Source organism: Python bivittatus, unplaced genomic scaffold, assembly GCF_059951505.1.
Source record: "Python bivittatus isolate LINGU-HERP-01145 unplaced genomic scaffold, Pbiv_v1 ctg000840_np1212, whole genome shotgun sequence".
Taxonomy (NCBI): domain Eukaryota; kingdom Metazoa; phylum Chordata; class Lepidosauria; order Squamata; family Pythonidae; genus Python; species Python bivittatus.
Genome location: NW_028277113.1, coordinates 19,490,880 through 19,504,923, shown reverse-complemented (window position 1 = coordinate 19,504,923; position 14,044 = coordinate 19,490,880). Strand labels below are relative to the sequence as shown.

Here is a 14,044-nt window from a genome sequence, read left to right as displayed (position 1 = left end):
TATGGAAAATGAAAGTAGATTTTGCTAGAGGTCCTGCCTGTAGATTCAAATATTATTAGTGATCTCATTTTATAGCAGTTCAATTTGAATCAATCTAAGAGATCATACATCAATCAGAACTAATAAAATACTGGCTGAAAAATATTAAAGTTGGGAAAAAAACCCCTCTGTGCATATCATATGTGGCTGAAGAAATGCTTTAGCTGAGTGACAGCATCTGTTCTAGTGGCTGATCTTGGAAAAGGTAAGCAGAGATAGACCTGGTTAATATTTCAATGGGAGATTACCAGGAAATCTTCAGACAGGACTGGGAAGTAAAACAAAAAAAAATTCTAGAAGAAGGAAATACCAAACCACTTCTCTATTGTTGCCAAGAAAAAAATATGTGGACATGCCCAACAGGACTTGCAATCAACTTGAGAAGTCTCTACCTGATCTCAGATAATGTAGGTCAATTTTACATGCAAAGATTCCTGGGAAATGAGAAACTATCCCCTTGTCCAGTTAAGGGAGGGAAAGAAGGAGGGGAAAGAAACAAGAACACAAATGACAGAAAATATCCTTTCAGTGCAAAGAAATGAATCAATATGCACCAATGTTTGATGCCCTCAGGGAGACAGTGAAGATTGGTCACTGAGATTGGAAAAAGATTATTTGGGAGATCTGAGCAGCTCATTCCACTTTGACATGTCCTTTCTCTAACATTATCTTGCTCTATCTCTCCCGTTCTCTGAACTGTATCATCAGGAATCTGGTGCTACAAAAAACACAATATATTACAATGAAAGTTCCAACTTTGTGTTAGGTAACAATGCCCTTCAAGTACATATGCAATGTACATTATATATACAGTATAATGATGTAAGACATTTCAACAAAACTTTGAACTAAATGAGACCAATAAAGTTCCATTTGAATCATGCCCTCAATCTACTGCAAAATAAATTAAAAAAAAAAAGAAAGAATCAGCAGCATCTAGTATATATATATATCATGTGCACAACATATTTCACCTAAAATGTTGTGCTCTTTAAAGATGGAAAGGAAAAAGTAACTCTTACTGTTTGAGCTGGAACCTGATGCATTTTTGCAGCTGGAGTCCCAGGGCGTGGGTAAAACTGGTTAATAAAAAGACTTGGAAACCGGTACTCAGCAACAAGTTTCATGGTTTCTTGAAAATCTTCATCTGTTTCCCCTGGAAACCCACAAATGACGTCTGTAGCAATTGTTATTCCAGGTACTCTGAAATGAGTGGAAACAAAAATATATTAAATTGAATACTAGACATATTAACTTTTCCTTCAGCAAAATGGACATTTAATGTTGCATCCTATTGCTTCAATATTTTTGAGATGCATTGCCTATAGAAAATAAGAGTCATTATAAATAGCATCACATAAAGGAAAGTCTACACAACAACCGTCAACAAGCCGTTTAAACATCATGGTTTCTCTCCAAAAAAACTTCGGAATTTCACTTCATGAGGGAATGTAGAATTCCTAACAGATTTTTCTCAGCGTGCAACAAACCAAAACAAAACCCACCACCTAAAATTCCCAACGTTTACTCAGAGAAGCTACAACTGCCAAATGGTTTGGATGCTTGTAACACAGATGACTGCCAAGAGACTAAGGAAGTAATTAAATAGGATAATTTTTGAAAGACAATATATCTTGTCTTTCAACAGGCAAGACAGATCCAATCTGAAAAAAGAAATTAATTTTTAGAAACTACTTTACTGGAGCATGTGGCAGTGCTGCAATTGGAAGATGGAGAAGAATAATGCCAGATTTAACTTCGTTGTTGTTGTTAATCCTTGTTATTGTTTGTTGTTGTTAATCTGAAGCCAAAGACCAATCAAGTTTATGTATTCCTGGGTGTATCACCAGTATTGTTTTCCCACCAAGAGTCAGTCCATCCCATAGTCTCTGAAGTATGATATGCTGAAGGTTCTCTCACCCTTCAAGGAAGGGACAGGAGCCCAACACCACAACTTCTGGGTGATTGGGTAGTGAAGGCAAAAGGACAATCATATATTATTTATGCTGAACTTTGTTGCTGCTTTGTTTAATTGCAAACTGCCTTGAGTCTTTGGATATGTGTGTGTGTGACTGTGTTAACAAACACATAATTTTGAAGTGTAGCCAATCCCTGGAAATATCTTTAAACACAGTTGGGTCCTGAATAGGTTTTTTTTAAGGCAAAGTGGTATTCCATGGCATTTTGCTGTTTATTTTTTTTTTAAAAAAAGTTCTTAAACTTGTAGTTAAAACTTTCTTTCACTAAGGATTGAAGGAAACTCACCCAGTGCTGTCAAACCTGTCAATCCAAAGGTTTCTAATAGCTGAAAATCAGTTAACAAGCAATTTCTGAAAGTGATTAGAAAAGGAAGTATGCAAACTTAGTGTCCTTTCAAAGGCACAAACCATGGTTTGAGCAAGATGGCTATTCCCTCATCTCCCAGAGCTCTAAATTTGCTGGAGACCACTGTCTTGCAGTCTCCTCATGAAGAGCAGCTGTCTGGAGCACTTGTGGGCAATCTCAAGTCCTCTCCTCATCTGGAGAGCTTTTGAAGAGCCAGTCTGCTCGCTGGCTCTTCATTCCACTGCAGTCATCAGCTCCATTTTTTGCGGAGCTGTCTTCAGCCCACCATTTCCTGCTCCAGAAGTCTAATTTCTGGGATTACCAAATTGAAGACAGAGGAATTTTCTGGGATGGAATGAATATGATAGCCATCAAAAGTTAGGGTTAGGGTACATTGCAGTTTCCAGGTGTACTACTCTAGAACATTAATAATAAACCAGATTCATGCAATGAAGATGATGGAGGCATAACAATATACCAAAATTCTGGGCTTATTGTGAAGGATTTTCTAGTGAAGACAGCTTATTCATCTTTTCCTTCAATGAGCAGGTAAAACTAACCAGGAAAGGACAGCTTATTGCAATGTTTAAACCAAGGATCCTGATGAATTGTTCTCAAACAAGCCAAACTTCATGAAACAGCGACAGCTCCAGACTGTGAACCCAAGAAACAAACCAGGATTCCATGTTTAAATATAAGAATAAGTTGTCCATTCCTGGTTAGTTTTAGCTATTTATGCAACAGGGAGCATACCTTACATACGTTGTATACCAGCATGTTTCTTATAAACAATAAACTAGAATTTCTGGCCAATTGAAATTTTGAATATGTCTAATGATACTTTTCAACTCCAATTTGGTGCCAACAAGCTACTTGGATAGATAGTATGTTGAATAATGGACTAATCCCCCTCTATGAGTAGAAAACAGTGCCAGAAGACTCTGCATTAGGTCTAAATATACATTAAATGTGCTTCCAAAGTCCTTGCATGTGCTCCAAATTATAATAGAGACATATTCTGAAGTCTGCTGTTGCTCATATGAGCAAAATTAGCATTTCTGGCAGACTTAAATGGGAGAACCTATATTATTCTAGAAATGAATGACAAGTGGCATCATTTGACATCTCAAAGATTAACAGGGTATACCTTGTATTTGATAAAAAGTAGTCATAGTTTAGTTACACCAGTCATTTTAATGACACAGATGGCAACAGCAAAAACATGTAATACCTACAGCATGGCAACGTCACCCACTTCTTGTGTTTTTCTGTTTCTATGGAAACATGAATGGCAAGTTCCACTTATGCTTGAAGCAACAAAATCACTACTCCTTGAAGTAAAAACAATTCTCTCAGAGTGACAAGGAATATATGTGGATATCTTCACATTTCCTTTGATGTTAATATGGAAATTGCAAGCTAATTCATTTTTCCTAAATAGGATTATTCAACATAAATCCCAAACCAAATGCAACTAACTGCTACTCACCAGAGGATAAGATTAGCATTTCACCAAGGTAATAAAAATGTATATGGTTTGTACTACTTCAGACTATAAACCAGGACTCTTTCCCCACATGATACCTATACGTATACAGTATATAGAAACGTAGCTTGTTAGGGAGAAATGCTGCAGCCTAGTTTCCCCAGTGATATTGTTTTTATGTACAGGATTAAAAAAAAATAATGCCACAGAGTGATGCAATATATTTCTATATACTGTATATACGTATACAGTATATAGAAATGTAGCTTGTTAGGGAGAAATGCTGTAGCCTAGTTTCCCCAATGATATTGCTTTTTATGTACAGGATTAAAAAAAAATAATGCCACAGAGTGATGCAGCCTAGGTACATTTAGTTTAGCATCTCAATAGGAACTAGGCTTTACATTTCTGGTCTCCATCACAGTGCTCACAGACATCAGTGTCCCTGCAGACTTCTTCAATATCCTCCAGACTCTGTGTCCCATCAGACTTGCAACCTGTTTGTGAATGGCCAAGCTACCTCCCCACGGAAGCTACAGAGCTCACACTGTATCTCAAAATTCCAGAAGTGCCTATTGGCCAAAAAAGGTTGGGGACCCCTGCCTATAAGTGTGAAATGTACTACAATTAATATTGTCTCTCCAATGTTAACAGTAAAGTGCATTCTAAAGGACTTACAGACACAAATTCTGAGCATTATTTCAAACCTAGTGTGACAATAAGCTTCTGCCTACATTTCATTTCAATTAATTGTACTTACCAGTATACAATATACAGTAGCATGAACAAAATATTATATTATTAGGAAGCCAATGGAAAATTTCACAACCTTAAATAAAATGTAGAATGAAGCTATGTACATGTTACTCTTGGTTTTTTTAAAAACTGTCATTTCAACTAACTCACCTGCACCGTATTTTATACGAAAAGGCTTGTTATTTTAAGCTGCTATTCATCTTGCAAAGTTTAGAAAAGATAGCATTCTGCTTAAGTATGATACTGTCAAACTATTTGTCATCTCTACAGTCTTTTAGAGTATAAATTATACAGCTATACCAAAAACCATTAACAAAATCATATACTATTTGTTACTGTACCGTACAGGTTACCAACTGAACCAGGAATAAATGCCTTTAGGTTTAGAAGTTAGAAACTCTGAGACATCTTAAGTCTCTCTTGGTTCTGTAAGATGTCTTCTTTCCCCAAATCAATGTTTGAGCCATAATAGATAATTTCCCTTCTATTTTATATCCTTCCAACTCTTGCATGCAATTACTGCATTCCGAGACGGAGGTTATCTTTTGGCAATTCTTGCTGTTCTATTTAATCTCCGATACCATGAATGAACTGGGCTACAGAAGGTGTACATTGCCAACATTTGTAGTTAACCAAGCTTAAATATAATTACACTCATACATACACAGTTTAGACACCTCTTAATGGATGATGTCTACTTTAAGAACCACTTTTTTCTTTAATATATCTAGCAACCTCTCTGTGACAATCTAAATCAACCTGTCTGCAAACCTTAACTAATCTAATTGTAACACTTTATACACTTATTTGATTGGTAAGCAAAACCTTTTGAAACCTTTATCAGCTGGTAATGTGCCACTGCATTCATGTAACCAGCTGATCAATTATCTCTGCCAATATCATCATGACAAACAACAAAGGAAAACTGTTGTCCATTATATGAAAACGTGTGGCCAAAAATATAGTAAAGTTAGGTAATTCATCACATGTACATTATGACAACGTATGATGTCTTAATCCTACTAACATACTGGCAAGTGTAAAGAGAATTTTACCACACCTTGAGTACGTACACCAAAGTTGAATCTGCCTGTCCAGTAGGAACATAACAAGAAAGCCTGCTTGGAGTCCTCATTCTATGTAAGATATGGACCAGGTGGCAGGTCTTCTCTGTTACAACCCCTCTACTATGGAACTCTTTGGCTTTGAGTAGCTCCCTCCTTGCTGACATTTTGTAAAGCACTTAGAACGACACTATTCCACATGCTTTTAACAGGGCTAAATGTTCTGATGGCCACCTGGCAAATTTCTGTTCAGTTTTCTTTTTTGCTTGTTTTATTTTGATTTTGAATTTGTACTCTGTTGTATGCCACCCAGAGTTTTTAAACTGGCTGGGTTACAAAACCGTAACATACATGAATGAATGAATGAATGAATGAATGAATGAATGAATGAATGAGCATGATAAGCAGCCCCACCATTTACCCAAAAAGTTAGGAAGTAGCTGTAGAGTAGTGAGAGAAAATAAGAGGCCAACTGTACTCGGGCCCATTAAACCATTCGGTGAAAAATCAGGAAGAATGTTAATTCACAAAGTTGTCTACATATTAATGTTTCAGGGAATGGGAAATAAATAATATGAGCTTAAATTCTGAATACAGCTTTATGCATTAATTATATGGCAAATATAATTAATAAACCCAGCTGAGATCTGGTGATATGATTCTCAGGGCCTGAAATGCAGTGACTGAAGGATATAATTTGTTCAAAAAGTACAGAAGTAACAGAAAGGGAGGAGGAGTTTATTATATGTTTAAAGTATCCGTATCTGTACATCATGCCTTTCAAAGCGGCATGTGTAAAACATTTCATTTCAACTTTGAAATCATTGTTTTAAGTTTGAAACAACTGCTTTGCATTAAAAAAGAAGCTATTACAATAATTTTGGATGTGCTTCAAACTCGAAGCAGCTCTGCTTCAAGCATGAAACATTTTCAAAATGATCAAAACCACCAGCACAGGAAGAAGAGATATAGACCTGCCACTCCCGAACCTGATGTGAAGGATTTTGATCTGGGACTGGATGCAAGGCCTTTCCATTCTCAGGAATGCTGGCAACAGCATATGGAGAGCCACAAGAGCATAAGACAAAAGAGCCACCACTTGCAGGGAAGATATCTGATGGAAACTGAAGCTTTACAGAATCTGGTTTCATCAATTCTTCATCTTTACTTGTGTGGGCATTGAACAAGTCTTGAATATTTAAGGCTCCTTCAGAGGGGAGACTTTCTGTTGGCATATCTTCTGTGACAGCCTATTTTGAAGCTCCATAGTGTGCATTCATACCTAAGCCCTAGACTGCACTTGACACCTGTGACCAACTCTCACCTGGGATTGGCCTAAATCTGTTTGTTCGAACCTTGACAATCTGACTGGTTACAATACTGATTCCTTGTAACCCAGATGATAAAGCCTGATTTACAAGCTTTATGAGCAAGTGCAATTGTACGTGGATTTCCTAATTTATAGCTAGCCTGTTTACAGCCTGCTTAGGCTGTGCAACTGTGGTGTAGAGAAATTCATTTTACTGACCAGATTTTCAAAAAGTATATGCTTCTGATTTTAGGTGGTTGGGACAGTTAATATATTGTCTATTCAGCTACTAAACAATCTCTTTTCCTATGTTAGCTGAAGCAATCTTAGAATGTGGTGTTAGATTACCCTAGGTATTGGGAGATTTTAATGTCTATGATGAGATTATCCAGGCAGGAGTGGCTCAGAATTTCATGTTCTGCATAATTATGATGGCTGTATCCCAACTGATATACTGTATGTCCCCACACATGCCACACAGCATACATTGGATTTAGTTTTCTGTTCACATGGAACTAGCATCTGAAAATAGGGGAGATTTGTGACTCCATTATCAAGGACAAATAACTCCCTGATTAATTTAAGACTGATGGCTAGGACAGACCTTTCTAGGGTAGGATAACCAGTTAATGGTTTGGTCTGGGTTTCTCATGGATCCAGACACTTTCCTGAATGTGCTTTGGAAATTTCCCGTTTATTTTGTTAGCAATACTGTTGATGTCTCTAGTTGGAATATGTAAACAGCCCTGGCAGTTGAATGTAAGTAACAATGCACACATTCACCAGAACAGTCAGTGGCCCACTGTCAACAATTTGCATTGTTATTTACAGTCAAGGTTAACTGGACCATCTTGATTTGGATTCTGGAACTGGGACAGGTCACAAGGATGTAACCTTGGCAACTCCCTGTCATGTTACTTTGGACTCTTTTCAGATTGTATATTTCAATGAAAGTGACAGACTGTGTGGAGAGATGAAGGCTACCACCTTCTTGTTCATTCCTTTCTCCTCCTAGATGATTAACTCATCATCCAACTGCAAGAAAATAATCACTATCCTTGAAAATTGTGCAAGTTTAAAAAGAGGCTGTATGAGAGAGAACAGTATATTGGAAACTGGACTGGGGGATTGAGATTTAGCCTCTCTTTTAGATTAACACTTCTTCTAATAAAGGAGCTTTACAGTTTGGAAATGCTTCCATATTTTTAGCTGTTACTGGATTTACTGATGGTGGGTGAGGAAAGAAATGTCTTTAAACAATTACATGTAGTGTATAAGATAAGCCTCTCTCAGAACAGGTCAGCAGTAATCCATACCTTGATTACATTCCATCTTGACCACTGAACTCTTGAAAAATGTCTAGAAGTTGCAGTTGTGAAAAACATTGCACCTAGCCTAATAATTGGTGCAAGGTGCAGGGATCATATGAGGACCGTACTGAGTGATCTGCACTTGTTGCCAATTGCTTTCTGAATACAATGTAAGGTATGGGTACTAACCTTCAAAGATCTAAATGTCTTAGGGCCTGTTTCTGCCACCTAATAAGCAAGGCAGGGTTGCCTTGCTTGTATGATTCTGTCCCATGCTTAAGGTAAGCAAAAGAGGTCATCTGAAGGTCAACGGCTTGTCTTTCTGGCATGCAGGAAAGGTCCTTCTTCTGTATGGACCACACTCACTTGGGAGTTGCACTTGGCCCTCAATCTCTCAATTTTTATGAAATCTGTAAAGATACATATCCTTTGACAGGTTTTTTTTTTAATTATTAGGTAATTTTAATATTTATTTTATTGCTAATGTTAATATATTTTTAAATGTTTGTATTCTGTTTTTGTTACCAAAAGGAGGAATATAATATAATATAATATAATATAATATAATATAATATAATATAATATAATATAATATAATATAATATAATAATATAATATAATATAATATAATATAATATAATATAATATAATATAATAATATAATATAATATAATATAATATAATATAATATAATATAATATAATATAATATAATATAATATAATATAAGTGTTCATCAACATTTTATAATGATTAGAACAACAGCAGAACCAAACAGGAAAGCAGAAGGCTCCCTTTTGCTGTATGTGTTCCAGTACAGACCGGACAGACTTTTGGTATGAAAGTTGGGCTAAATGATTCCTTGTAATCCTATCACTGTATTATTTTATATATCTGTCCACTGTCCTCTTCCAACTGTAGACACAAACTGTCTAGCCTCGGGACCCTTTGCACACATGTGCATACATAAAAACACACAACAGATGGTACAGAACTGATTATTTATAGTCTATATCTTTCATATGCTATCCCTGTGTCTAAATAAATGTTAAATTTTAATTTGAAACATATTAATAAATTATTAGTATAAGAAAATAAGCAGAAATGAATATTTTAGAGGCTTTTCTTAATTAATAAGTAAAATGACCAGACAAACTAAATTTGGGAAGGAAATCATACCACAAACTGGTATTTTCCAACAGGTTGGCTTTTCTCATTGGAGCTTATTGACATAAAGTGTGCATTTAATTTTTACATTTAACAAAATTCTGTATTAATACAAAATACAGTAAAAAATTCTATATTATGTGCATCCTGTTGAAAAAAAAAATGTATTTTTCACTTGTACAGGTAGCCCAAGTTCCTAAAGGCACCAAGCAGACACAGCAAAACATCTTTCTGCATCTACTTTTTGCCATTGATTTCACTCAAGGAATAACTTCATTCTTGACCCTCCTCCTTCCATGCAAGCTTACTTATCCTTACCCAGTATACACTTCCCATACAAATGAAACCATGTACAAAACTTCATTAAAGATTGATAATTTTAGATTACTACTGTTTTATGACTTTAAAATGAGAGACTTATGACAAAAGCTCAACATCCTGAAACTTCATTTCCATTAAATCTCTAATAAATACCATCTGGTGTGTACTTTGGGGATATAATACACATCAAAACCTCAGCCACATTATGAGAACCAGCACCAAGTTTATCTGAAATGCATATTTGAACAGATGTGTTTAAATTACATCTCCTTCTATGCACATGCATAAATTCAGAGCAAGCATGTGTTGATTGAAAATGCATAAAAAGGGGATTTGGAGATGCATCACAAATGAATGGCATCTTAATGGATCAAGGCTCACATTACCAAAGGTTATTATAAAAACTAAGGTTTGCATTTATTAAGGGTTGCATTAGGGAAATAATCATGAGAACTGGTTTAACATTGGCTTTGTGACAGCAGTCACTGAAAACTGTCAACTACTCCTCTACTATCTGTCCACATTTAGAATTAAAGCTTTTGGGGTGATCATAAGATGTTGCTTATCATTCTTTATTAAGAGACAATCTTTCTTACCTTAAACTGCCTTTTTTGGCTGCTAATATTTACTATGTTGGTAAGAACTTATATGTGGAAGAACAACATGCTTCATGTTTTAATATAATGGTCACTGAGAAAAGATTACAACTGCATTATAACGACATTAAGCTGCATGCTAGATTTATATAATGGAATGCTCAGGGAGAAAACTGCATTTATTTTGGATGGTTTCATTCAGGCGTAGAAAAATGGCCTTTCGGAGATTGCTGAACTACAGCTTACATTAACCCTTACCTTTGATTGTGATGGAGTTGAAAACGATTTGATGGCACCTAATCAATCAACTAGGAGCTGTGCCACAAGAACTTCTGGAGGCCCTATCCCTGCCAATTGCTGACAAAACCAAGCATATATTTATATACAAGGATAATGTTTGTACTTCAACTTCCAGAAGCCTCAGTAACAGTTGGGTTTGCTGGGAATTCCACCCATTTGGAGGGTAGCCAGGTTGGGGAAGGCTGCCATAGAAATATTGCTCAGTAGTGTACACTCAGTAAAGGTGCGGCAAATCATTACAAACTGAAGCCACACAATTGCTTTTTACAAGAGACATTACTATGAAAGATATTTCTATGCAATACAATATTTCTATTGTAATTCAATTTATGTTAATATGCAATAGGAGCACTCACAGATGTTATTAGATGTTAACAGTAGCTCCCCCCCCCCCAATACACATACATACAGTGGGGGAAAAAGTATTTAGTCAGCCACCAATTGTGCAAGTTCTCCCACTTAAAAAGATGAGAGAGGCCTGTAATTTTCATCATAGGTATACCTCAACTATGAGAGACAAAATGGGGAAAAAAATCCAGAAAATCACATTGTCTGATTTTTAAAGAATTTATTTGCAAATCATGGTGGAAAATAAGTATTTGGTCAATATCAAAAGTTCATCTCAATACTTTGTTATATATCCTTTGTTGGCAATGACAGAGGTCAAACGTTTTCTGTACGTCTTCACAAGGTTTTCACACACTGTTGCTGGTATTTTGGCCCATTCCTCCATGCAGATCTCCTCTAGAGCAGTGATGTTTTGGGGCTGTCGCTGGGCAACACGGACTTTCAACTCCCTCCAAAGGTTTTCCATGGGGTTGAGATCTGGAGACTGGCTAGGCCACTCCAGGACCTTGAAATGCTTCTTACGAAGCCACTCCTTCGTTGCCCGGGCGGTGTGTTTGGCATCATTGTCATGCTGAAAGACCCAGCCACGTTTCATCTTCAATGCCCTTGCTGATGGAAGGAGGTGTTCACTCAAAATGTCACGATACATGGCCCCATTCATTCTTTCCTTTACACGGATCAGTCGTCCTGGTCCCTTTGCAGAAAAACAGCCCCAAAGCATGATGTTTCCACCCCCATGCTTCACAGTAGGTATGGTGTTCTTTGGATGCAACTCAGCATTCTCTCTCCTCCAAACACGACGAGTTTAGACCAAAACGTTCTACTTTGGTTTCATCTGACCATATGACATTCTCCCAATCCTCTTCTGGATCATCCAAATGCTCTCTAGCACACTTCAGACGGGCCCGGACATGTACTGGCTTAAGCAGGGGGACACGTCTGGCACTGCAGGATTTGAGTCCCTGGCAGCGTAGTGTGTTACTGATGGTAGCCTTTGTTACTTTGGTCCCAGCTCTCTGCAGGTCATTCACTAGGTCCCCCCATGTGGTTCTGGGATTTTTGCTCACCGTTCTTGTGATCATTTTGACCCCACGGGGTGAGATCTTGCATGGAGCCCCAGATCGAGGGAGATTATCAGTGGTCTTGTATGTCTTCCATTTTCTAATTATTGCTCCCACAGTTGATTTCTTCACACCAAGCTGCTTGCCTATTGCAGATTCAGTCTTCCCAGCCTGGTACAGGTCTACAATTTTGTTTCTGGTGTCCTTCAACAGCTCTTTGGTCTTAGCTATAGTGGAGTTTGGAGTGTGACTGTTTGAGGTTGTGGACAGGTGTCTTTGATACTGATAACAAGGTCAAACAGGTGCCATTACTGCAGGTAACGAGTGGAGGACAGAGGAGCCTCTTAAAGAAGTAGTTACAGGTCTGTGAGAGCCAGACATCTTGCTTGTTTGTAGGTGACCAAATACTTATTTTCCACCATGATTTGCAAATAAATTCTTTAAAAATCAGACAATGTGATTTTCTGGATCTTCCCCCCCATTTTGTCTCTCATAGTTGAGGTATACCTATGATGAAAATTACAGGCCTCTCTCATCTTTTTAAGTGGGAGAACTTGCACAATTGGTGGCTGACTAAATATTTTTTTGCCCCACTGTACATGCACATAAGGAAGAATTAATGTATTCAAGGATCCCCCAGACCTACATGCAAGTTTGGAATTGTTGTATTATGGCTTAGATACTTAGATAAACCTTGAATGAAGACTCCCAGGTCTAACTGTTTAATAACAACAGTGATGACAAAGTATATTTTTAGTTTTCAAGGCTGTTGTCAAAAATACATTCTTCAGAAGACATGGGTAGCATATGACTTGCAGGCCCATTTTTGTAGCCCTACAGCGTCCTTTTCCCTGAAAATGTGGCCCCTGCTCATTATGGCTCCTGGAGCTCATTTTTCTAAAAATAAATTGCAGCCCCAAATCACAAAAAGGTGATCCCAAACATCTTAGCAGCAAAGGGCAAGCCAGCCAGCTTCCCGCCTCTTTTCCATAGAAAACCCTGGGGAAAAAGCTTATCAGGTCCTTCAACTGAGCAGATGCATAGTGGGAAAGGAATTAGGGAGGGGAAAGGAATTAGGCCCAGCTATGTTTCCCTAGGTTGCTTAATCAGACTGTAGTTAGATAACTTACATATTGCTTCTGAAAATGGTTATCATCATGAATAAACCAACACTTTTTCAAGTCCAGAGACTGCCTCTTGAGAAATACTCTTCATAGACTTAGGACAAGAAAAAAAGGGCGAGACTGGAAAACATGAGAATTAGTTTATCAGTAATTACACAGGCCAGAAGCAATTTAACTTCAAACACTATAAACTGAATAAAAACCCCTTGCCTTAAGGCATGAATTTACCTTTTATATTGTTTATGTCAGTGGAATACTTCTTTTTAACGCTTCACTACATTTGTGATTACTTCACAAATCAGTCAATGTTTTGAAACATGTTACTAAGACAGCAGCACAGTGAATGCTGCTTGGAAAAATTAAATCAGACAACATACTTTAAAAGCTACGGGCATAATCACTGGAGGAATGAAAATCTGGAGATTTATTTTAGCCAGCATACTGAAATATATAAAGTCAATGAATGCCACAACTGGGACCTGCAAAAAAAAAAAAAAAAAGGCCCCGTGGAAAGGATTTCTGCTTTGGATTCCAGCCATCTCAACAGCTATATTCAGGTCTGCCATTCCAGCCAGCTAACATCCATTCCATTTCATCTTTCCATCAGTCGGTCAGAATTCTGTTTCCACTGAGCCTGCTCATTACATCCTCCTTTTATTCCCCTAGAGATTTTGCTCACATTTCCATAAACCTTGATTCTGTGAAGCTTATTGTTACCATCTTCTTGTATGGCGATGTAAACAGTTTGACAATATAAGGTTAAACACTGAGAGAATGAATGCATTAGAACTATCCATGAGATACAGGCTAGCATTACCTAATGGCTGGAAGGCAAACTC

The 14,044-nt window shown here is 37.2% G+C and overlaps 1 protein-coding gene across 5 annotated transcripts in view; it reads right to left on the bottom strand.

Annotated features, from left to right (window-relative positions):
- CDKAL1 (CDKAL1 threonylcarbamoyladenosine tRNA methylthiotransferase) overlaps positions 1-14,044 on the bottom strand; it is a 316,095-nt gene that overhangs the window by 79,888 nt on the left and 222,163 nt on the right. For all 5 annotated transcript variants that reach the window (XR_015794055.1, XM_088130858.1, XM_088130855.1 and 2 more), the window contains exon 12: positions 1,062-1,242. Coding sequence is in view for 4 of the 5 variants with exons in the window: in XM_088130858.1 (XP_087986984.1) it covers positions 1,062-1,242 (181 nt within the window). In the remaining variant the exon portion in view is untranslated. The remainder of the gene's footprint in view (positions 1-1,061; positions 1,243-14,044) is intronic.